This window comes from Hippopotamus amphibius, chromosome 5 (assembly GCF_030028045.1).
Source record: "Hippopotamus amphibius kiboko isolate mHipAmp2 chromosome 5, mHipAmp2.hap2, whole genome shotgun sequence".
Classification (NCBI taxonomy): domain Eukaryota; kingdom Metazoa; phylum Chordata; class Mammalia; order Artiodactyla; family Hippopotamidae; genus Hippopotamus; species Hippopotamus amphibius.
The window spans coordinates 171,544,848-171,567,713 of NC_080190.1; the positions used below are offsets into that span (position 1 = coordinate 171,544,848).

At 55.0% G+C, this 22,866-nt stretch overlaps 1 protein-coding gene across 4 annotated transcripts in view; it reads right to left on the bottom strand.

Moving 5' to 3' along the window:
• Positions 1-1,641: 1,641 nt before the first annotated feature.
• The window catches only part of AGO2 (argonaute RISC catalytic component 2), a 90,786-nt gene continuing 69,561 nt past the window's right edge, over positions 1,642-22,866 (bottom strand). For 3 of the 4 annotated variants that reach the window (XM_057734221.1, XM_057734223.1, XM_057734224.1), the window contains 12 exons: positions 22,001-22,148; positions 21,088-21,207; positions 20,810-20,932; positions 17,706-17,839; positions 16,220-16,404; positions 14,872-15,031; positions 11,915-12,005; positions 11,144-11,338; positions 9,075-9,209; positions 5,130-5,231; positions 2,887-3,086; positions 1,642-2,626 (listed from right to left, as the gene is read on the bottom strand). In XM_057734221.1, the coding sequence (XP_057590204.1) occupies positions 2,518-2,626; positions 2,887-3,086; positions 5,130-5,231; positions 9,075-9,209; positions 11,144-11,338; positions 11,915-12,005; positions 14,872-15,031; positions 16,220-16,404; positions 17,706-17,839; positions 20,810-20,932; positions 21,088-21,207; positions 22,001-22,148 (1,702 nt within the window). In that variant the 3' untranslated portion in view covers positions 1,642-2,517. The remainder of the gene's footprint in view (positions 2,627-2,886; positions 3,087-5,129; positions 5,232-9,074; positions 9,210-11,143; positions 11,339-11,914; positions 12,006-14,871; positions 15,032-16,219; positions 16,405-17,705; positions 17,840-20,809; positions 20,933-21,087; positions 21,208-22,000; positions 22,149-22,866) is intronic. The other variant, XM_057734222.1, reaches the window with a different exon arrangement.

Sequence of the window (22,866 nt, forward strand, 5' to 3'; positions counted from 1 at the left end):
GCCCTCTAGAAAGAAAGCTTTTCCTTCAAAACGATTTTTTAAAAATTTAGGTCTCATTTTCTGCCAGGTATCAACTTAGAAAACGTTTCCCTGCATTTCTGGGGAGTCCCTCCCTGCTGGGCCCTTGGTACTCAAGGGAGCACACTCCCCACAAGGCTCTAGACCAGAGGTTCTCCGGTCCCAGGCAGCCCTGGACCCCCAACTGATGGTGTAAAATGCAGACGCCCAGCCCCCGCCCCTGGGAATCTGACTCCGAGGCCACAGGGAGCATTTTTACCGCCACTGCCCCAACCACTGAGATCCTGCTGCAAGTGGTAGAAACATACCTTTCAGACGCAAGGTTCTAGATGATCCTCCAAGTGACTGAAAACTAACCTGATTTCAGATCTTAAAAGTGTATTAGTGGGAAGACCCCCTCCTTAGCGTGAATGCTCCTGGTAATTTAAGCCAAGAGTGTACTAGTATCCTTCTGAATAGAAGAAAGTGCCACTTGCTAATAAAATGACAGGGAATTGCAACATCTCTTAGAGCAGAGGCTTCCATTATTTAAAAAGACAAAAAAAAAAAGATACAGCACGAAGAGACTAATGCCATTAGTAAGAAACCTACATGCGCACACACACACTCACATGCGTGTGTGTACACACACGCACACACGCACCACTCTGAGTATATTGTCATAAATAATAGTCATCCCTTTGTAGTTGCCACCAAAATCCAGGCCGAGTGTCCATGACAGCGCTTCCCCACCCCTCTCGCCCCCTCGGAGCCCTCACACAAGACAGAGGAGGGCGCTCACCCAGCAAGAGGCGCCCCGTGGGACCGGGACCCTCCCTCTGCCGCAGCGCCAGCGGTCCGTGTCAGGCCACGTCAGGCCGGGACAGAGGGGCCCTCAGCAGGGCCGGAGGAAGCCTACGGAGCCCAAAGCAGCGCTACAGGAGGGCTCGTCTCCTTCCTAGAATCTCTGTGCTGAAGGTGGATTTGATTCTTAAAAACTGCCTACAAGAACAAAAAGCCCACTTAGCACAAACGGAGCTCTCTGCTGTCACCCATGTCGAGCTGTCCCCAGGATCCCTCTTAGTGCAATGGTTTCTAGATTGGCAGATCCACGTGCGGGGCCCAGGACGCAAATCCTAGCAGAAGGGTCTGTCCCTCCCGCTGGCTTCACCATCCGCCATCCTCCCGAGGGCTGGGCTCCTTCACAGACCGTGGCCTCGCAGCCAGCAGAGCACCGCCACGGACAGCCTTCTCTGTTTCAGTGCATAGAGCCTATGACGCTTGTCTAACAAACCACACGCAGAGAGAAGTGCACGCTGATACGCGGACGCGTTCCTGGGAGTGGAAGGGTACATACATTCCATTTGTGCTTCATCGGCTGAGCGACACAGGGGGATGGGGAGGCGGCGGGGAGTGACTGCCGGGAGCACACTCCGTCCTCCGGTGGGTCCAGGCGGCACGGTCTACACGAGGGGGCGGGCCGCGGGCACACTGAGTCAATTGCATACTCCTGTACTTAAGCACTGAGAACCACAAGGGGTGGTCCAGGCTCCAGGCGCCAAAACACTCTTGATAGGCTAAACAGATCACAAGAAGCACCCCGTAGTCAATAAAATGAAAAACAGCATCTATCTATCACATGAATACTGCAAACCAGATATATATATTTTTTCTCTTACATTAAAGACATAACAGTGAAAAAAGGATTGTACTGTATTTATCACCACAGACCCGTATTCTTTAGAAACTTTGGAAAATAAATGTCACAGTCCTATAGGACAAATCTTATGATTAGACTGTCAGCATATTGTCTTTTTCTTTTCTTAAATAAATTTTTATTAAAATGGCACTTGTGCCAATCTCTCTGGACCTATAAATGTTGTAAACACACTCGGCCCATCTTCTGCCACCGCTCCTTCCTTCGAGCTGCGTGAAAGGCGGGCAGTGGCAGAACGAGAGACACCGGGCACCTCGCCCGGCCCCTGTCCTCGGGGGCCTGGACAGCTGGTGGAGCCAGGTCAGGAGCACACTGGTGTCACTCTGAAATAAACTTTAGTGACAATGTCAGAATGTTCAAGGCTTTAAAACCACGTGTTTTGTGTTGCTTTCACGCTCACAGCACGTTCACAGCTAGTTTGAGCCCATCAATTTCATAGAATTATGAGTTAAAAACAAGTAAATTGAATGACCAAATAAATTAAAAATGTTTTAAAGCCCTGAGTTCATAGACTGGTTTTACGAGATTTTTAGGAAACACGGGACTCTATTTTAACAAGCAGCTTGTAAGATTTTGGCAAACCATATTTCCTACGACAATGGGGTCTCATACAGGTCTGCAGTTCAAAATCCAAGTCTGAAATCTGGGACAGAAGGCCTTCTGGAAAATGCAGAATCTACTAAAATCAATGATGTTTCATGTTTGATGCTGGCTGTCACGGAAGTGCTGGGCATTTGTTGCTCTGAGGGTAGCTGGTCTCATGTGAATCCAACTCGGTACACGATCGTAAACACTAAGACACGTCAAGCAAAGTACATGGTGCGCAGAGTGTCCTGATGGACCTGGACTGCTTTTGCTAACGCCTGATGGTCTCGTCCGTTACTCTGCCCGGAGGTATGGCTTCCTTCAGCACTGCAGGGATGGGGGACAGAGAGAGAGAGCGCAGCCTTTAATGCACCACGAGGCAGCACAGTGACAGCTACGTTAGGACCACGTACCAGCCATCTGGGGAGGCGGCCATACAGCTAACAAGTGGCGGTGAAGATGCTAGCTTTCGGCTGTCTGTGTCACGGTGGCTCCAGCCACTGGGACCCCCTGCTTCCCATTCTGGAAAAGCAGCCGCCAAAGCCTGTTGCAGAAACGACCCCAGCCGGGAAAGGCATGCCGCTCACCTATCATGTTCTTTATCCACCAGGTGGTACCTGGCCCGGAAGGCCACCAGGTGCGCGTAGTACGCTGGCGCCGGGATGGACACGGAGCGTGTGCAGCGCACGTAGGTGTGACACAGCTGGTAGGTGAGAATCTGCAGCTCATCGGAAGAGAAACGATTGTCATCCCAAAGCACGTGATAGTGGGAAGGCCTGCTTGTGCCCTAAAAGCAGATCAGAGGGTCAGAGAGGCAAACGTGCAAGACACAAGTCCGGAACTCACTTGCAAAAGGTATTGCTGGGAGAAGCTGTACTTCCGCCCCACAGAGGATACAGTGGGCGGACGTTTGCTGACAAGATGTTTATGTTATCTTAGTACCTGTCATCACAAACAGGCACCAGGGCCACATATGCTGTGAGCCCCTACTGGTAAAATGCAGACCACACACGTTTATTTGTGCCCAGAAAACTCACAGGGAAGATATAAAACAATACAGAAACGGTTGTTTTGAGGATAACGTCATTTGTATACGTCAGGTTTTCTACAATGTTTTATTTAAAAGGCAAGAAAAAATCTCTAGCAAGTTACATACGAACACCTTTTAAGTGGGAGTTGGAAGGTATTTATTTTGTGCAGTGTGCGTAGTTTGGAATCTTCTGGAACGGAAGGAGGTGGGGTTGGTCACCTGGCCCGCCCCCCACGCGGAGGGCCCGAGGGGGCTCTGTCACCGGCACGGCCGCTGCGCTGCTTGCCGAGGCACCCGGGGCGGGTCAGCCAGAAGTGGACTCAAGGGAAGGGCCCTTCTCGGGCTTCTCCCCACCCATCTCCCCTGCCACTCAGCCCAAGCCAGCCAGCAGGTCCTTCCTGACACTCCCGGCTCTGTCTCCGCTGCCCCGCCATTGCCTGTGTTCAGGCTCCCGGGAGCTGGTGGGTGGCAGACGCCCCTGTCCTGATGAACCACGCACTCTGCACCCCACTTGTGGGATTTAACCGCCGGCTGTCATGGGGGCTGAGGGCAGCGGGGCGTTTTGTGTCAGAGCGTCTGCCGAGGACACGGCAATAACAGCAGAGCAGGGCCCCCCAAGGCCCATTTTGTCACAGCACTTAAGTATCTCCAGTGTGACATTTTCCCTATTAGAAAGTGCCTGCACAGAAAATGCAGGGAGAGAGGTTTATCCCTTAACCACACCAGAGGCTCCAGAGGGCAACAGCTTCCCCCACCAGGAGGGAAGCCAGGAAAGAGACTGTGATGGGAACCAGGGTGGCCTGTACAGAAAAGGCACCCGCCAGACATGGAAGCCATCATAGGGACAGGTGTGTGCAGGAAACACTGCAGAAGTCTCTGTCTTCTCTAAGCCTCGTTCCTCTTCCTTCTTTTTAAAAACCTTTAAAAATGTAAACACCACCCAGCCCTCGGGCTGCACCCCGACAGGCTGCAGGCGGGATGCGGCCCACAGGCCAGTCTGCCAAGCCCCGCTCTGGAGCCACAGTGACGTGCAGCACGTGGATGTGTACTTCCCGTCGCACATGAGAAGTACCAAGTTCACAGGGAGTCCTCCAAGTTTATGTTCAAATCCCTTGGGGAGGATATTAAAGTCCTCACTTATACTTTGAAACATCCAAAAGCCCCTCTGTACTGAAGCAGGATGTGCGCCTAAAGCTGAGTTCCTCCTGTCCCAAGGGGCACAGCCTTGCAGGTCCCGGTGGCTCAGCTCTGAGAACAGGCATGGCTGCACGTGGCACTGCTGAGGTGGCAACGTTCCCTCAGAATCACTCCTGGCAAGCGGTGGGTCTCTTCACAGGGAGTGACAAGGAATGCCATGTGATGAGCTTCCCCATACACCAGTGCCCGAGTGCGGTGGACACGCAGGCTGACCTGCCCCTCTGTCACCTCCCAGACCTCGTCGAACTCGCCGAGCTCCAGGCACATGGGGATGACACTCGTCCCCGGCAGCCTGCCTGGCCTTTGCAGCTCACTCTCCTTCTTCCTGGACCTCATCTCGGCTAAAATGGAATCCCCCCCAGCACAGCTCCCCAATGGGTCCTTTGTCCCCAGCACCTGACGGTCCAGAGCCTCCACTGTTCCCTGGTCAGCCGCCTGCTTTCCCTCGGGATGGACTGGAGCCCCATCCGTGCTGCTCACCGCCGCGTCCCCAGTGCCCACCGAAGCGCTGGCACGAGGTTCGTGCTCTGCAAGTGTTTGCTGAACGTATGGACGACGCCTCAGAGACACTGAGACGGTCCAAAGTGCACCCTCTGTCCTTACCTGGATGCCAGCATGACTACACAGGTAGAAGTCAAACTCAGTCGGGTGGGTGATTTTCGTGTCCACGGTTGTGCCTGCTGGAATGTTTCCGCTTTTCCCAACCTTCAGCAACACAGGAACCCATTAGACACGTCCAGGGGACAGCAAAGTAAAGCAAACAAGACTCGGCCACACTGCCTTCTATTCTGAGGTCTTTAAATTGGCCAATGCACTTGCTCAGTGCTATGGTATGAAAATTTAACACGTACTAACAACTGAATTAAATTAGTTCCCATTCTATTTGGGCTGGGGCTATTTCTTGCCATCTCGTAAAGGCCCTGAGGGAAACGCAGGCTTCCCTTCACGGAAGCGTCTGCGTGGACCACTTGAAGGGTCTCATTATTGTTGAGGCCCAAGATGGAAACTGCTACCAACATACAAATCTAAGATCAGACGATGGACACGTGACAGCCATTACCCCTGTGCACGGGTGCGCATGCGTGTACACACACACACACACACACACACACACACACACACACACTCAAGGCACAAGAGCGAGAAAACGCTGACAGCTGTCAGGCGCTTCCCCACTCGGCAGGGGTTCAGTCACCACCACAGGGAAGGAAGGGCTGCTCCATCAGAGACCATCCCAGGAGCTGGCCTGTGGGCGGGACTACAAGTTCTATCAGACCACTTAACTCTCAACTTACACTCTAGCATCGAAAAACCACCAAACACCCAGCTACGCTACTAGAACAGCAAAACCCCTGATCAGTCACGAAGTCACTGAATAATTTTTTTTAGTTGTGCATTTTCAAATATACGTGCAAAAAAGAGAATCTCCAGTGTAACCCCTTTGCATCTTCAGATGTGTGGGGTTTTTTTGTTTTGCTTTGTTTTGTTTTACTTCTTGTCAACCTTTTTTTTTTACATCTTCAGATTTTTATTTATTTATATATTTTTAAAATATACTTTGATATTGCTCTATCTATCTATCTATCTATCTATCTATCTATCTATCTATCTATCTATCTATCGGCTGTGTTGGGTCTTCATTGCTGTGTGTGGGCTTTCTTTAGCTGCAGCGAGCGGGGGTTACTCTTCGTTGCGGTGCGTGAAGCGTCTCATTGCTGTGGCTTCTCTTGTTGCAAAGCACGGGCTCTAGGCGCTCAGGCTTCAGGCCCAGGGATCGAACCCATGTCCCTTGCATTGGCAGGCGGATTCTTAACCATGTGCCACCAGGGAAGTCCCCAGATTTTTAAAAGAAGTAAAATATTTGAAAACAGTGCCTACCTTTATATCCCTTCCACGTTGCAGTCTCTAATCTTGCCTTTACTATTCCCACACATACTTTTATTTTTTGCTACATATTTTAAGTCTCCGTTAGCATTACACTGTGTTACTTTGCAGACTTTAAAACTGTATACATGTATCCTACATATTTTGAGAGGTAGTCAAATATAGTCTATTACTTTTCATTGCTGTATAAGTGCCAATATATAAATACATCACAACCTTTCTCCTGTTAGCAGACAGATTAATTTTTTGCAACTATGAACAACACTGCCAGAATATTCTTATACATGGCTCCTTGTACACAAGTGTGTGGGTTTCTCCAGGGTAGATCTCTAGAACTGCCAAACTGTTTTCCAAGTTGGTTATCCGTTTGTACTCCCATCGAAAGTGTAGAGTCGTCTTCACAATAATGCATCTACTCTGTGCTCAGTGCTCTTGTGTTAACATCCCGAGAAGGTGGTCCAGGGGGCAGAGGGGCTGACAGCGTGCGGTCACGCAGCCCGGACGCTGAGGGGATGCTCCCCATCACAGCTCCCACATCCCTGACAGCATGTGGTATTCATCAGGCTAACCTCATAAGGGGAGCCCCCAACGCCTCCCATTCTCTGAAATATTTTATACAAGGTTACTCTTTGAAGGTTTGGTAAAACTTGCCTATAAAAATCTCTGGACTAACTTCATAAAATAAGCTAAGTCGTTTCCCCCTTTTTCCTAGTCTCTGCCACAGTTTAAGATGATCTATTCTTTTTTTTTTTTTTAAAGATGATCCATTCTTGAAGCCTTGGTAAAGCTTGCCTGTAAAACTCTCTGGGCCTGATGCCTTTTGGAACAATGATTGAACTATCTTCCTCAGCTGATTTTGGCAACATGTAACTCTACAAACAAGTGTTTTGTTTCTTCTCAGTTTTCCAATGCGTTGTCATGAAGCTGTTCTCATCCCATTATGATTCAAATAACACACACTCCCCCCGCGGCCATCGTTCCCCTTCTGCTCCCAACATAATTACAAGTGTTCTCTTTTTTTGTTGAGTCTTGCTAGGTTTAGCTATCTTCAGAGAAGTACGTTTCGCTTGTGTTAATCTGCTCCACTGCTTCTTCTTTTTCTAGTGCAGTATTTTATATTCTGAGAGAGAGTGGGATGCAGGAGCAAGCTGACTTTGAACCCGCCTGTCTCCTGGAAGCAGAGGTCTGAAGGCTGAGGTGCAGGGGGCCTATGTACACCAGCTCCTCAGCTTTCCCGTGACCCCGGGACTAACCTCCTTCCTGCAGCTTCGGACTTACTAATGGCTCTCTTTCTTGTTTTACAACAAAAGCATCTACGTCTATACTCTACCTCTAAGTGCCTGGCTTTAGCTGCACTGCACAAGGTTTGATATGAAATTCTCATTTCTGTTCCTTTCTGATCATTTCATAATTGATTATTCTCTTTACATTTTTAATGCAGTGCTCCTTAAAATTTAATTTAAAATTTTAAGTTTTCTTTTGCTTTTTTCTACTGTTGATTTAAAATTGTGTAACACAAAATGTGGTTTGTAGAACACAGAGGTTTGGCAACCTCCTGAGACCTCCTCTGTGACCTGGGACGAGGTCGGCTCACGTAAGCCCTCGGCGCGCGCTCTCCTGCCACGGGCAGGGTTCTAACTGTCGGGTCTGGCTCGTTCCTCCCCTCCCATCTGCAGTGTTTACTAACTGCTGCCTGTTTCACTTTCTGACAGTGGTCTGTTAAAACAGACCTCTTTGATAGTGTGTTTGTCAATTTCTCCTTGAAATTCTATCCATTTTCGCTTCACTTTTTTTCCTTTACATATTTTTAAGTCACGGTGTAAGGTACATCCACGCTCACAGCTGCTACACCTTCCCCGTGGATCATTCTTGTGATCGTGACAAAGTATCCCTTTCCTCTCTATTAACTCTCAGTCACAAGACAGACATGCGCTCTGTGCTCTGTTTAGGCAGGAAGCATCTTCAGTGCTGTGGTGCCACCGTGGCATCAGAGGGCTGCACCGCATGGACACGAACCCCCGACTACTGGCCCTGCTGCTGGTCAGTCTAACGTAACATCCTTCCCTTCTGGGAGGTTGCTTTTTTCTTATGCAGCTACTTTGATGCTGTGCAGCTTTAAGACAACATGTCTAGGTGTGGATTCATTTTTATTTATCCTGTTAGGAACAGGAGAGGGCTTTTAACCTAAGGTTCCTACCTGTCTCCAACTGTGGAGAATTCTCAGCAGTTACACCTGCACGTCTTGAGTCTCCTGCACACGCGTGCCTCTTGTTCTAGAACAGCCAGGAGGCGGAGGAGGCTCCAGTCCAGACCCCAAGTGGGCTCCCCAGACCCTCCCACCCTCCCTACCGGCCCGCAGGCTCCCCGCCTGATTGCACCCTGCTGCATTCTTTACACTGTGCTGTCTGTGACCACGGCTACTAACTGGCCTTGAAGCCTCATCTCTGGTAATTTCCTTATCGGATAAATGACATCTGACCGGACCTATCCCAGACCTGTGGGGTTTACAGGTTCAAACTTCTCACCAAACTGAGGAGAGCCCTTCTCCAACGCCTCAGGCCGGGTCGCTGCGAAGGGCCGGGTCTCCCAAGAGCCCGGGAGGTGGTGCGAGGCGTGAGACCCGTGTCCCACGAGGCCGCACAGCCCAGGGCTGAGGACACTCACCCGCTCGTTCTTGTCAGTGCAGAAGAGCCGCGTGTGGTGCCTCTTCTGGACCACTATGAATGTGATCCCCGGCTGGTAGTCTTTTTCTAACTTAATGCATGCCTCACGGATGGCCAGTAACTCGTGGTGAAGAACCTACGGGAAGAAAGAAGAACACGCTGAGCATCATCATGTTTCCAGGCCTCTCATGGCCCCCAGAATGAATCCCTCAGTCATGTGCATGTTTCATAAATAGAAGTCTTGCAGCTCCACTAGCTTGTTGGCTGCATCTTCTGTCTCTCTGAGCCTGTTTCTTCACTTACATCGAGGAGCAAATGATACCCAGGTTTCGTGGTTAAATGATTCAGCTTAGGTAATGCATAAACAGGCTGAGCACAGTCTCTGGAATGTTCTAGGTGCTACCACGCACAGTGGACATGAGGCACTGTGGGAAACACACACGTGAACAAACCAACCCAACAGCTTATTTCTGGATTGGAGAAGATGGAGAGAATCTAGTAAAAAAAAAAAAAAGACACTGGCTTAGGAGCTGAACCTGAGTTCAAATCCTAGCTCTACCATTCAGTACCTGTCTGGCTTTGGAAAACCACACACCCTGTCTGATTCCCACTTTTTTCCGTTTTAAAATGGGAGCATCCCACCTTGCAAGCTTGCTGGGAAGACTGAAGTCACCCCCAAAGCAGCAGGAGTGAGGGTACCAGGATGCTGGCGCTGTCTCTGCCCCCCACCGGTGTCAGAGCCTGGCGGGGGTGGTGAGGCTGCTACAGAGACCACACACCTCAGGGTTTCAGCAACTGTCCTCATCAAGTATTGTGTTGTGACCTCTCAAAAATATGTCTTGGGTTCTGGGTCCAGAAACCCCACTGCAATGATTCTGTAAGACGTGGAGGGGGTTCACAGAGAGAGAAAACGGAGGCTGACACAACCCCCCCTCTGCAGTAAGAAAGCCTGTGACTGCAGAGGGTGAACAGGCGCTCAGAAGAGGGGAGAACATCTGCCAACGCAGGAACCCGGAGAGCAGCGGTCTAGTACAAAAGCAGCTCTGAGGTCGGTTGGCACGTGCTCGATCTGGACCCGAGAGGTGGCGCAGGAGCCCCCAGACCGGGTTCCCACAGATGCTCCAAATCAGGGGCCCTGGCCAGAGGCTGCCAGGAGGCCAAGCAACCTCGAGGTCGCTCTCCTCACCCACTGTGGGCCTCAGCGGCGCCTGCTCTGGACCAGGACGGCACGGGTGTCCACGCCTCGTCACATGCCATCCTGCCTGTTTACTAGGGTGGCCTGGGTCCCCTGGACACACTGGGGCACCTCTCAGGACGTCCTCCCGTCTGGGTGCGTCTCCCACAGCGTCAGGTACAGCTGTCCACCTCGCTTCTGCCTCCCCTGCTGGCCTCTCTCGACGAAGCGTGCACTGCGGCCGTGGAGGGGCTGGAGGTGGCATGAGCCCCGGCCAACATGGACACACTCAGGACCCCAGCCTCCCGAGTGCCAGGTTTGGGTGGATTCCCTGCTGCCCAGCCACCTCGACCTGGAGATGCTGCAGGTGCTCTCACCCGGAACACAGCAACAACCCCCTTCTGCCCTCACCTGCCCCTCCCCCAAGGCCCCGGCATCTAAGAGGCTCCCTGCCTTCCGGACGTTTCCCCAAGGCGATGACCCACACGTCACCCAAGGTGCCGCCCCTCCTTCCATATCCAAACAGTGGCTCCCACCCACCCTCCGCCCTGCACCGTCCTCACCCTGCTCTGCCCTCTCCCCGCTCCAGCCCGTCCCCCTTTCCGGCAGACAGAGGTGACCCCCCAGCCACAACGGTGTCCCTGCCCCACAGAGACTCCCCACAGCCTATGAGGCAAAGCCTGGAACCAGGAAGGGCCCGAGGCTGCTGTGCGCTGGCCTGAATTCCGCACCCCGCACCCATGACCAGCGTCCACACGGTGACCAGATAAACCTGGGGGCACAACAAAAACCACACCACTGTCTTCATTAACGAACCCGAGAAGCTATCCTGCGGAGAAACAGGTGAATTTAAGACACTGAGAACAGAGCGAGAAGGAGCGGAGGCGGCAGCTGACCTGCTGGAACTGGCCTTCGGAGACGCCGTCGCGGTAGAAGATGATGCGGGTGGGCTTGAAGCGCGTGGACTTGTAGAACTGGATGAGGAGCTCGCGCACCATGGCCGCCAGGTCCTGGATGATCTCCTGCCGGTGCTGCTGGACGCGCACAGTGGCGCAGTAGCGGTTCGGGTGGGCGTCCATGCTGCCCACGACCTGCGGGGCAACACGGGTTTAGCAGGAGCCCCTGAGGGCCCTGGCTCTGGGGAGGCGGTGGGAGCCGGCAGAGGGCTCGTCACATGCGAACCCACCACCTTTACGACTCCTCTGCTGTGTGCCAGTGGGGTTTATAAATGTGTTCCCAAGGACAAATGTTTGCCCCAGGGACCTAACTAAGAAATCAACAACTGTCCTGAAGCCTAGACGCTGGTGATCAGAGGTGACTGAATGCAATCAGCCCAGGGCAGGCACCTGGTGACAGTGATAGTGTTTCCAGTTCTTTCAAGCACACTGTTTTCCCAAAGCCACATGCGTAACCACTCACGAAAACTCAAGATTTCGACCCCTAAGAGTGACGAGTGTCCCAAAAGCAAACTGGCCTGAGAGCAGTTGCCTGCAGGTGCCAACCAGAGGGAACCAGATGGCAAGCGCCAGGGACACAACCCCACCGGGCCACCCTGCTGCACCGTTCGTGCCAATCAGAAATGGCCAAGGAAATGGCCCAGCAGGACGGAGACGCTGGACATGCAGGAACATACACCAACAGACAGCCCCACGGGAAGTGACACTCACGGCTGCGATGGACGGCTTCTTCCCGTCCCCGGCGGGTGGGTGAGTGACATCTGCCCCCAGGAAGATGACGGGCTGCTGGAACACGGGAGGCCTGCAAGGGGAAGAGGAGCGTCAGAGGTCGAGGCTCAGGGACACTGCCTGGACCTCTCAGAGTATCGGCACCAGGGTTACTTTGTGTGCTAAGGGTACTGAGGCTGCGTTTGTAAAGACTATCTTTCAATCACACGTACACAAAACCTTACAGGCAAAAAGACGCTTGGTGTGAGAACTGCTTCAGAGTAACCCAGTGGGGGAGAGGGTGTAGGGGGAGTACAGGCTGAACAAGAGTGGTCAGGTGCAGATGGCTGCTGAGGCTGGGCTCAGGGACAGGAGGGTTCTACCCATGCTGACAAATGAAAATCTCCAAGATGATGATACATACAAAGAGTCCCACTGCTTGTTACTTGACCTTGGACCTGCAGCAGCACAGCAGCGTGCCCAGCAGCATCCTTGCTCTCTACGTGTTAGATGCCAGGAGCATCCCGCATCCTGACACCCCAATGTCTCCAGACACGACCACATACTCTCAGGTGGGGAAACCACCCCAGTTGAGAAGCACCGCTCTAAGCTCTTTCCCTGGATCTCCCAAACGCTGGTGCACTCCAGCGGTCACAACCCTGAAGAGGCAGTGCTGGGGGGCAGTGTCCCAGACTCACCGGCTGTGCGTTCTGGAGCCTTCTCTGTGCCTCACTCTCCTCTTTTCCCTGACTGCGTGTGCTCTGCCCACTCACCCTGTGCCAAGCCTCGCAAGCCCATGGCTCTTCCCCGCGCCCCTTCCCCCAGTTCTGGATTGGTCCCGGCTGCATCTACACACGCAGTGATGACTCATACCTTAAACAGCACAATCACACCTGCCTCCGGGCCCCACTCTCCTCCCACGGCTCCCCTGCTTCCCTTGCTCGCCTTGCGGCAAAGCTCCCAGAATTAGCTGAACCCATTTACTGCCTCCCAAGCAGGCCTCGTGCTGCCATGGCGACAAGACTCCTCTCTGCAAGGTCACCGACGACCTACACGGGTCCCCCAGCCCCATGGTGGAGCCTCAGACCTCATCACACTTGGCCGGTCGGTACCCAGTGATGCAGCCACGTGCCGGCTCATCCCCACCCCGCCCCTCACTTCTCAGGCTCCAGTGCTGCTGGCACCCCACCGCCACAACCTTTTAACCCTGGACTCCCCCGGCTGAGGGGTCTACACCCTGCCCTGGGGGTTCTCTCTAGCCTAGAGGCTTTAAATACCACCTCCGTGTGAGGATCCCTAAACAACCCCCACCAGCGCCTAGCTTCTGTTTCCCCTCCCCCTCCCCCCACCTCCACCACCCCAGCTTCCTCACCGGCTGCTGCCTCCTCTCCAGAGGCCTAGCCTTGGGCGCATTCCTGATCCTCCTCTTCCATTCAGACCAAATCCAGCCTCTCAGCAGGCCCCACAGCTCCATCCCCAGATCATCCACGTTTCTGGGCGCCCCCCAGGCCCCCTCCTGGGACAACACAGGAGGGCCTGGTCCCCACTCCATCCAGAGCTGGAGCTGCCTTTTAGAACAAGGTCAGTGGAGCTACACCTCCCCTCGTGAACCTCCCTCCAATGGCTGCAGCCCCCGAGGGAGCGCCAGGCCCCCCAGCGATCCTCTGCCCCGCAGTCTCTCACTGGAACAACAGCCGCGCTCCTGGCAGGCTGCACCACAGGACCCTTGCATGGCCGGCACGCTCTGGACCGCGCTTCTCCAGGCGTCCACAGATCCCGCCCCCCAGCGCCTGCAGGCTGCTTTGTGCCACCTCCCCAGTGAGACTATCACCCTTCCCAGCTCCTGACCCTGCGGCTTTGCTCACCTCGGGAGCACATTTATGGACCCTCTCACCAGGGCCTGCCCTGGAAGGCTAGGACTCCTGCACAGAGTAGGCACTCAATTAACAGAACCTGCTGCTGAGTGAACTGAGAGAGTCTAACGACCCGTCATCCTAGAGCCACGATCCAAGTTCAAGCCCGCGAGACTCCAAATTCGGGACTTTCCCACGCTGCCTCCCGTGTCACGCGGTGGTTCCTCCAAGTGCGGCCCCCAGGCCGGCGGCGGCAGCATCACTGGGCCACTTGCCAGGACCGCTGCTGAGAACCTCTGGGGTTCTGCACGGCCCGCAGGGACCCGACCCTCACCCAGGTGTGCAAACACAGAAAGCGGGGCAGACTGCACACAGCTGGTGCTCATTCACAACTGTTTTCCAAGCACGCAAAAGAAGCGACGGTTGCCTGTGGCCTTCCCAAGTCCCACCTTTGCACAAGGACAGTTAAAGCCGCTGAAGGACGGCACGTTGAACAACCCGACTGTCGTCCTGCATCTCTGATTCTTACCAGTAACCTCTCCCCACCCGTGTCTCATCGTGGGCCATCTCCTCCTGCCTGCACCACGGGCTGGGGTTTCTGAGCCCCGCCCTGCCCTCGCGCACCCAGGGCTGCCAGCCAGACAGGGCGGGGGGGGGGGGGGGACACGACACAGGGCCCTGCAGCCGCAGCCCCCAGCGCCGAGCACAGACCTGGCCCTGGCCTGGGCCACGGACAGCCTGCTCCTCAGTGTTTCAGAGCCTCTGTTCCCAACGCTGACCATCAGGCCGTGTCTGTGACCGGCCCTCCCGTCTGCACCGTGCCGGCTCCCCGCGCTCACGCACCCCCTCTCAGGGCAGCTGCCATGTCTCACAGGCGGGACCCCCGGCCCTGGACGGGGTAAGAAGTCCCTTCTCCTCGGGCCCCTGCACCCGGTCCTCAGTGGCCCCCAGACGGCCCTGGTTCCCTAGACTGGGAGCATCCTGTTCCCTTCCTCTGCCAGGTCCGGGACGGTGCGTGGCACAGGGGAGCGGATGCTGCCGCGGGCGCCCCCACCCCAGGCAGTCGCGCACCGGCTGCCCCACGTGTGGCGGAAGGGTTGGCCTCACCTCCCCTGTGGCAGCAGGATGTTGTTCACGCCCCCCAGTTTGACATTGATCTTCAGGCAGAGGTTGGACAAGGTCTGCGGCGTGGTCCTCTGAACGTTCTTCATCTGCACACACTGTGTGGCCATCCCCAGCACCGTGTCTCCCACACGCTTGACCTCGGCTGCGGAGAGAACGGTGCACTCACGACGGCTCCCCTGGCACTCCCCTCCTCCACCCGCCCTGAGCCCCAATCCCACACGCAGCCAAGCCCGTGGAAGAGGGGCCTGGCCCAAGAGGAGGTCAGAGGTGGGTTCCAGCTCTGCTCCATGCCTCCGGCCTGCGCTAGCTGCAGGACGTCCCCCTCAGTCACTTGGGGAGGCCCAGGCGGGTGCAGCCCAGTCCCCATCAGGACCGTTTCTGCGACTTATCCAGGCCTGCAGGGTGGTGCGAGCAGAGCCAGGCTGGAACGCAGGGTTCGCATTCCAAAGGCCACCCTCCATCACAGTCTCCAGGATGGCAAGCAAGCGTTTGAGTATTAAAAACATAAACGATGGCACCCTCAAATCCTTGGCAAATGCAAATCTGACATCAAAGAGCTCTCTGGGCCCACACCCCCTCTACTTCTGGGTTCTTGCATGAAGCCACTGGTCAACCGCTCCCTGGGTGGGCCAGCGGAGGCAGGTGACTCCTGGGAAAAGATGTGGAGGTTGAGAACACTGAGGGCTTTCTCCTTCCTCCTCTTTCTGGATACCGTCACTGCCTAGATGGGGAATCTGGCTGCTGACACCAACCACGCCTCTCTCTTCCCTTCACCTTGTGGAGGCCCACATGCCCCCGGTACTGGGGCCTCTGGTTCCAGGGGACTTCCAGCAGACACACACAGCACCCACCTCCCTGTCCCGCCATCCCCAGTCTACATGGCTCTCCCCACCACCCCGGGGAACTCTGGACCAGGGCCTGGGCTCCACCACAGGCGCCTGGGAACTTCCAGCCAAGTGAAAGTGCAGCTGCCCTTCTGGCCAAGAGGACTCTGATCGACTTGCAGAGGATGCTGAGGCGGCACCGCTCACAGCGGAGGACCGAGTCCCAGGCAGGACCTGACAACGGCCCCCGAGGGGATCAGTGTGAGGGCATCTATGTCGGGCGGCGGACAAGGTAACTGCACACGTGTCGGAACCTGTGCCACCTCAGGACGCTGCCCTCCAAGAACCTCGGCCTCAGACAAGACTACCGAGGGCAGCCCTGGGCACGCGTGCAGCCACAATCAGAAACCACGTGGTCTTCCTTAGCTCTCAAGTGGGCCAAAAACAGGCCCCTCCTCCGTGTAGCAAAGACACAAAGGGCTGAGGCCGCGCTGGCCGAGGCCTACCGTAAACGGGGGTTTTTCCAGGCAGGATGACCACCACCAGCTGCAGGCCCGCGTACGTGTTCTTCAGATGCCTGAACATGGGCTCCACGCTGTCCGCCCCTTGCGCGTATTTGCAGAAGCACGGCTGGCCCTGGATGGGCATGCCCGCGTCTCTGGAGATCTTTCTGAGCTGCTCTGTGAAGGACCTGAAGGAGGAAGCTCATTATGGGAAGCCCTGAGGAAGAGCACAGTTTTAACAGATCCAGACCCCAAGCTATGGGCCGAGATCCGAATCCCAGTCATAGCCCTGCACAGGGCCGTTTCAACATGGGAATGTACAACGGCGGCCACACATGCTAAGCATGGTGGTTACTGAAAAGTCACGATGAAACAGGACACTTCAAACCGTGGCCACGAGCTCCTCACCAGCTGTGACACTCCCAGGGCGGGGACAAGTGCTGTCCTTCTAAAGCTGCGTGTGAGCAGCTGCCTCCCGCTTGCCCGCGGCTGCCGAGCATTGTCAGGGGAGGAAAGCTGAGAGCGGCCTGTCCCCTTGGACCCCCCCCCAGTTATTCCTGGTGCACAACTTGGACTTGGATGACATAATCACAGGAGAAGACAAAACAGCCCACAGTTAGAGTAGCACCAGCAGCTGCAGCCGACAGGCCCTGTGATGTCACAGGCGGGGTGGGGGAGAGAGATCCACGGCTTCTATTTTAAGCCTCTTACAATACAGGAAGGACACTCCGATGCACCCCAACCAGTTAGCGCTCGACCTCCAGTATGTTAGTGCAGTTAGAGAAACACATGAGCCTGGGCCTGCACCTACAACCACAGGTGCACACATCCCAGGGCCATCTGGCTCCAGGAAAAGTGAGATGAGGGCCACAGACAGAAGACGGGGAGGAGAGGCACCCCGAGATCAGACTCTAACCCACTCTATCCCCTTTCCCCACCCCACCCCGTGCTCCCCTCCAAGCCCGCTCGCTCAGCTGGCGGCCTGGAGGAAAGGCACCTGCGCCTCGGCCCAGCTCTCCAGAGCCGCTCTCTGCTGAAACGCCCACCTGCTACCTTCCCTGGCTTTGCAGGCTCTCCTGCCCCCGCCCAAGAGAGGTGGGAGGCAAAGCCTGCCTTTCCCTATCAGGTCTGTCTGGCACAAAAGCATGAGCGACCAAGCTGCATGTCTACGGCGCTGCTTTCAAAGGGCCTGCCCCCGGGCCAGGCTGGGCTGACACAAAAACATGAACCTAAAGTGTCTTTCAAAAATAATTTTAATTCACTGAACACAATTTTCTCCTTCGCCTCTACTTTGTACACTATTCTTCATTCCCTGTTTTGTTTCTTACATAACCTGCTCCACCTCTGCACCCTCATGCCAACAGCAAGTCTGAGCAGCGAAGCGGCCCTGGGGGCCCCCGCTTCCCGGCCCGGCCCACCCCGGGCAGTGCCCTTCGAGTCCCCCCACGCCACCCATCCAAGGCCAGGTGCCGCTTCCCGGCGGCCTTACTTGAGGTGGACCTCCGTGCACTGGCGCTGGGGAGCGAAGCACGCGATGGCCCACACCTTGATCTCAATGCCCGTGTGGAACTGCTTGTTCCTCATGTCCCAGACGCCCTGGACAGGGGTGGCAATCGCTTTATTCTGCAAATGGCGACATGTTTAGAGTGAGAAGAGAATGGGAAACATATTCCTCTAGCCCTGGATTTTGTCACTGTCCCCGTGCTGCTGGTCCCCGACCAGGCGGTGGCCCCTGAGGCTGTGTGGCCTCCTATCTCTGGGCTGCCTGGCACTGCGGGGGCCCGCAGGTGTGGGCAGGTTGGATGGATGGATGGATGGAGGAAAGACAGAGGGTGGATGGAGGGATGAAGAGGTGGGTTAGAGGAGGGACGGGTGAAGAAGTAGACGTGGGCGGGGCTGGAAGGATGAGCAGGGAGGGCCCAGAGCTCCATCCAACCTCACGGGCGGCCTGGAGAACAGAAGAGGCTCTCGATGCTACAGGAAGGCTTCCTGTCTTATAAACATGCTTCTGTTGATTCTCCCTCATCCATCATCCGTGGGGCAGCCAGGAAGGGAAAGGAAGCAAGGTGCTTCTTCCCAGTCCCACGCCTGGGAGCCCACAGGCCAGCGAGGACCGAGCTCCCCCTGCCCACGTGCCGCTGCCCGCAGTCGTGTAAGCTACTCCCATTTGGGAAGGAAAAGCAGCAGGTAAGGCATCCATTTAATTCTGTCATCTCTCAATCGGGAAGGGTCCCAGCGCTGTCGCCTAAGGGGTCTCTGAACTGCCTTCAATGGTTCTGGGGCACAAGGGATGGTCAGGAGGGGCCATGTGGAGGGGGCAGGCCTGTGGGCACCAGGCCCTGAAGGACAGGGCTGTGTCTCAGCTGCTGTCATTTACTCTGCATAAGTGTTTAACGGAAAACACTTTTTTCCAACTAAAATAATATACGCATATTGTAAACATCAAACATTACAGAAATGACTGTTTTTGTTTCCTATACCTTCTAAACCACTACTCTGCTCCTGCCAGCTTCCTCTAAAAGACCACCCAAGTAGTGTTCCAGACTCAGTAGGTACACACACACACACACACACACGCACACACAGTTTACATTGCAATGGACTCTTACTGCCTGAGTGCTTCTCAGCCTCAGCCCTAAAGACACGTGGCTGGCTGACTGCTGTGGGCCGTCCTGTGCACGGGAGGATGCTAGCAGCCTCTGCCCATCAGATTCCAGTCTTTAGACATTGCTGAATATCCCCGGGGGACAGTTAATGTTTTGTTTAACAGGACCATGGGTAGAGCAGGTGATGAGAAGTGTTTGCTCCATTATAATGTTTAAGACACCTGGAAAAATTCATTCATTTAGAAGCATTAAAAAGTGTGACTCCTGGGACGTCCCTGGTGGTCCAGGGATTAAGAATCTGCTCTTCAATGCAGGGGATGTGGGTTCGATCCCTGGTTGGGGAACTACGGTCCCAGGTGCCGAGGCGCAACTAAGCCTGAGCACCACAACTACGGAGCCCGCACACCACAACTACGGAGCCTACGCACCACAACTAGAGAGAAGCTCACACACCACCGCGAAGAATCTGTGCGCTGCAATGAAAGACCCTGCGTGTTGCAACTAAGACCCGATGCAGCCAACAATGAACAAATATAAAAAAGTTTGAGTCCTTACAATGCTAACATTCTTGAAAGGTTAGATTACGAGCGCTGTTTTGTTTCCCAGACGCCTCCTGTCTTTAGACGGGGGATCCGCCATCCCAGTTTCACCGCGCGAGTCCCACCACCTCGGGCGCCGCCCCACCGGCTTGGCAAGGGGAATCCGCCTCTCCCTCCTCGGGCTGCAGGGCAGGTAAGCGGGTGCTATGTCTGTGGCCTCCGGGCTCCCAGGTGCACGAGTGGGCTGAGAAGGAGCCAGGAGGCCTTGCTCAGAAGGCCTCCTGCAGAGAATGGGCAGCAGCTCCCACACCCACGGACTGGGCGGGGCTCCCTGCACAAAGGAGTCCGACGCGCGACAGACCAAGTGCCACACGCATTCCACGACCTCCATTAGGTCTAAGAGAAAATATTAAGTAAAAAAGGGCAAGGCACAGAAGTGTATTTAAGATGCTGCTATTTGCACAAGAAAGGTTGAAAAAAATATGTGAAAAACACCTGAAGCGATTTTGAATTGCCTCCTAGGAGAGCTACTGGAATCTGGGAAAAAAGAGATTTTTTTCCCTATAATTGTTTGTATCTTTTGAACTTTGACACATTTTAAAAAATAAAACTTATATTTTAAAACAAGAAAGGAAAAGGCCCTGCAAACAAAACAAAACTAAGGCTTGCTACAGCACTGAGGACTAGAGTCCCACCCCATCAGGTAAAATGGTGTCAGGTCAGGCAGAGCAAGGCTCCCACGGGTGCTCACTGACCCATAAAAGCCTTGACCTTTGTTTTCTCTCTCTCCTTCTCTCTCTTTTTTGGCCACGCCACACAGCTTGCAGGACCTTAGTTCCCTGACCAGGCACTGAACTCAGGCCCCAGCAGTGAAAGTGACGAGTCCTAACCACTGAACCGCCAGGAATTACCAAAGCTGTGCCCTTGAAGCTGAGCCCACCCCGTGCGCGCGTGGCCCTTGGCCCAGGAGGAAAGGAGAAGAACTTCTCATGAGCTCTAAGGGGCTCAAGGGTCAGAGCCAGAGGCCAAACAGGCAAAACCAAATGGAACCGTGCCATGACTAAACTGACGCACTTGCTCCCAGGCGCCCCCAAAATAGACGTCCGAGAGCAGAGGGGCAGCGCGAACCGCTGGAAGGGAACACGTCACGGCACAGCGCCCGTCCACAAACAACCATGCTTTAAACATGTTGATGAGAGAATAAACTTTACCTCCTGAGAAGAGAAAGGGTGATTCAGAGAATTTTCAAAGGGTCAAGGAAACCAGTCCCTTACGAAGCCCCATAGCTGTTACAGGTTCACACCGGAGCAGGAAGAATTCTTTACCTTGACCATGGTTTACACCTCGGGGAGGGTCCCATCCCAAAAGGGGTCAGATGCTCCACCCTCGACGTTCAGACACACACTCCCAACACCCACAAAACACGCCCCTCCCAGCCGTCCACCTACCCGGCCCCCATAGAGGATGGAGGGTGGCTGGAGGACCCGCCCGGTCACATCGGTCATCTCGTCTTTGACCATGATTCCAAATTCACGAACATACGGATCTGTATTAAAACTGGCACTTCTCATCTTGAAGAGGGAAGAAAGAAAAGGCACAGAGTCAGAGGTGGTCTTGGCTTCCTTCCAGAAGCCGCGTCTGTCCAAAGCAGCGGGGTGCCTTGCCCCGGGCACCCTGCGCCGCGTCTGGCGTCCCCACCCGACTGGCCTGAGGCTGCGACGCTCACCAGCTTGCTAATCTCCTCCTGCCGATCGGGGGCTGACCTGGCAGTCGCTCTGATCATGGTTGAGGTCTGATTGTCGGTCAGCTTCTTTATACATCTCTGTCCCGCCACGATGTTACAGACCTACGAAGAAACACACGGGCGGGGGTCAGCACCGGGCTGGGGGGCGGCCGTGGGTCTGGGGCTGAGCACGAGGGCCGGTGCCCAGCTCTGCCAGTGACACATCTACCCCTCTTGTGTAAACTGTGAAGCGCCACACAGACACCAGTGGTGGGGCTGTTCCTGAGATACACTAGGAATAGCACGCCTGAGGAGGCCCTCTGGTCCACGGCAGAACCCCCCCAGGGAAACCCAGCAAAACACAAACGCCAGCTGGGAGCCACGCTGGCGAAAGCAGCACAGCCTCTGAGCCCACCCAGCCGCAGGGCGCATTGGGCCTGCGTCCTCACCATGGGCTGTGTGGACTCCCCTGTCCCCAGATGTGGGGGTGTGTACAGAGCTGCCACTGACGGAAAGAAGTCTACCTTCTGGACGCAGCACAGGAAAAACCAACCAAGGCCCAGATGTTTCAGTTATTGGACAAGTACTGAGAATTTAAAACACTAACAGAAAAAGAGTTAAAACTTGTGTCAATTTCAGCATTTGCGCTTTCCCAGGCACGGAATTTTCAAGCCAGAAGTGAATTTTAGACTGAGCACACACTTCACTCTGCGCTGGGGCCTGCTGGGCGCACATGGTCCTGACCTGCACACGAGGCCTGTGAGTTACCAAACCCATCTTAGTGATGCACAAACCGAGGCTGGGCCACATCTGTGAACCTGCCCGGGGTCCCACAGTGGCATGAATAGCAAAGTTGGGGCCCCCACCCTGGAAGCTCTCCCACCAGCCCCCAGAGACGGAGGGAGGGGGAACTTGCCTCCAGGGGAAGGTAGGTGTGTTTCTGCTCCTGTCCAACTTGTAAACATGGGAGGTGGGGGTAGCGCAGAACCAGCTTGTGCCTGTCCTTGAAGTACTGGGCCACCGTGCACTCCACCGTCTGCCCGCTCTCCTGCTGCAGGGGGAACCTAGGGAAGAAAGAGGCGGCTCAGGCCCGGAGCTCCCCAAGGCACAGGCAGCCATATCCCACGTGCCTGCTCACACAGGGAGGCTTTCTTTGGTCTGCTTTCTTAGGGCTGAAGAAGGTGGGGGGTGATTCAAAGCCACCTCACACCCTCTGGGACATTCCCAACTCCCTAAATTTTCCTTTTATCTTTGGAGCCGCCTGCAGTATGCACTAATCACAAAGGACACGTGCGTCTGGAGTACACGGAAGGGGTTCAGGACAAATGCACACACACCCAGAAAGAAAGGCCTGTGCACCTTCCAGCCAGCCCCGCCCTGGCTCGGCAAGTCGTTTACAGGCTGAGTGCTCCGAGTGTCTGCCCCAGAGAACCTGAAACCTTCCAGGACAAGCCGGGTCTGCTCAGGCCTCTGTGGCCACGCGTGGTGAGCTGAGGCAGGAGAGGCCCACATGCAGGGGTGGGAGAGTGTGGTGGCATCCTGCACGCATGGCAGCCCCCAGGCAGGATGGGGCCGAGGGCGCCGTGCACAGAGCGGGGGGGGATGTCTGCTGACTCCTTTGCTCTGCCCGCTGGGAGGAGGTCACAGGGACCAGGACCCAGGCTCACCTTGCCCTCCTGCCGCACAGGGTACTGGGCATCTTGGTATAACTGATGCCCAGCGACACACCAGGCACCTCCCATGGAATGACCACAAAGTAAAGTAATGAGTCCTCGCTGGACC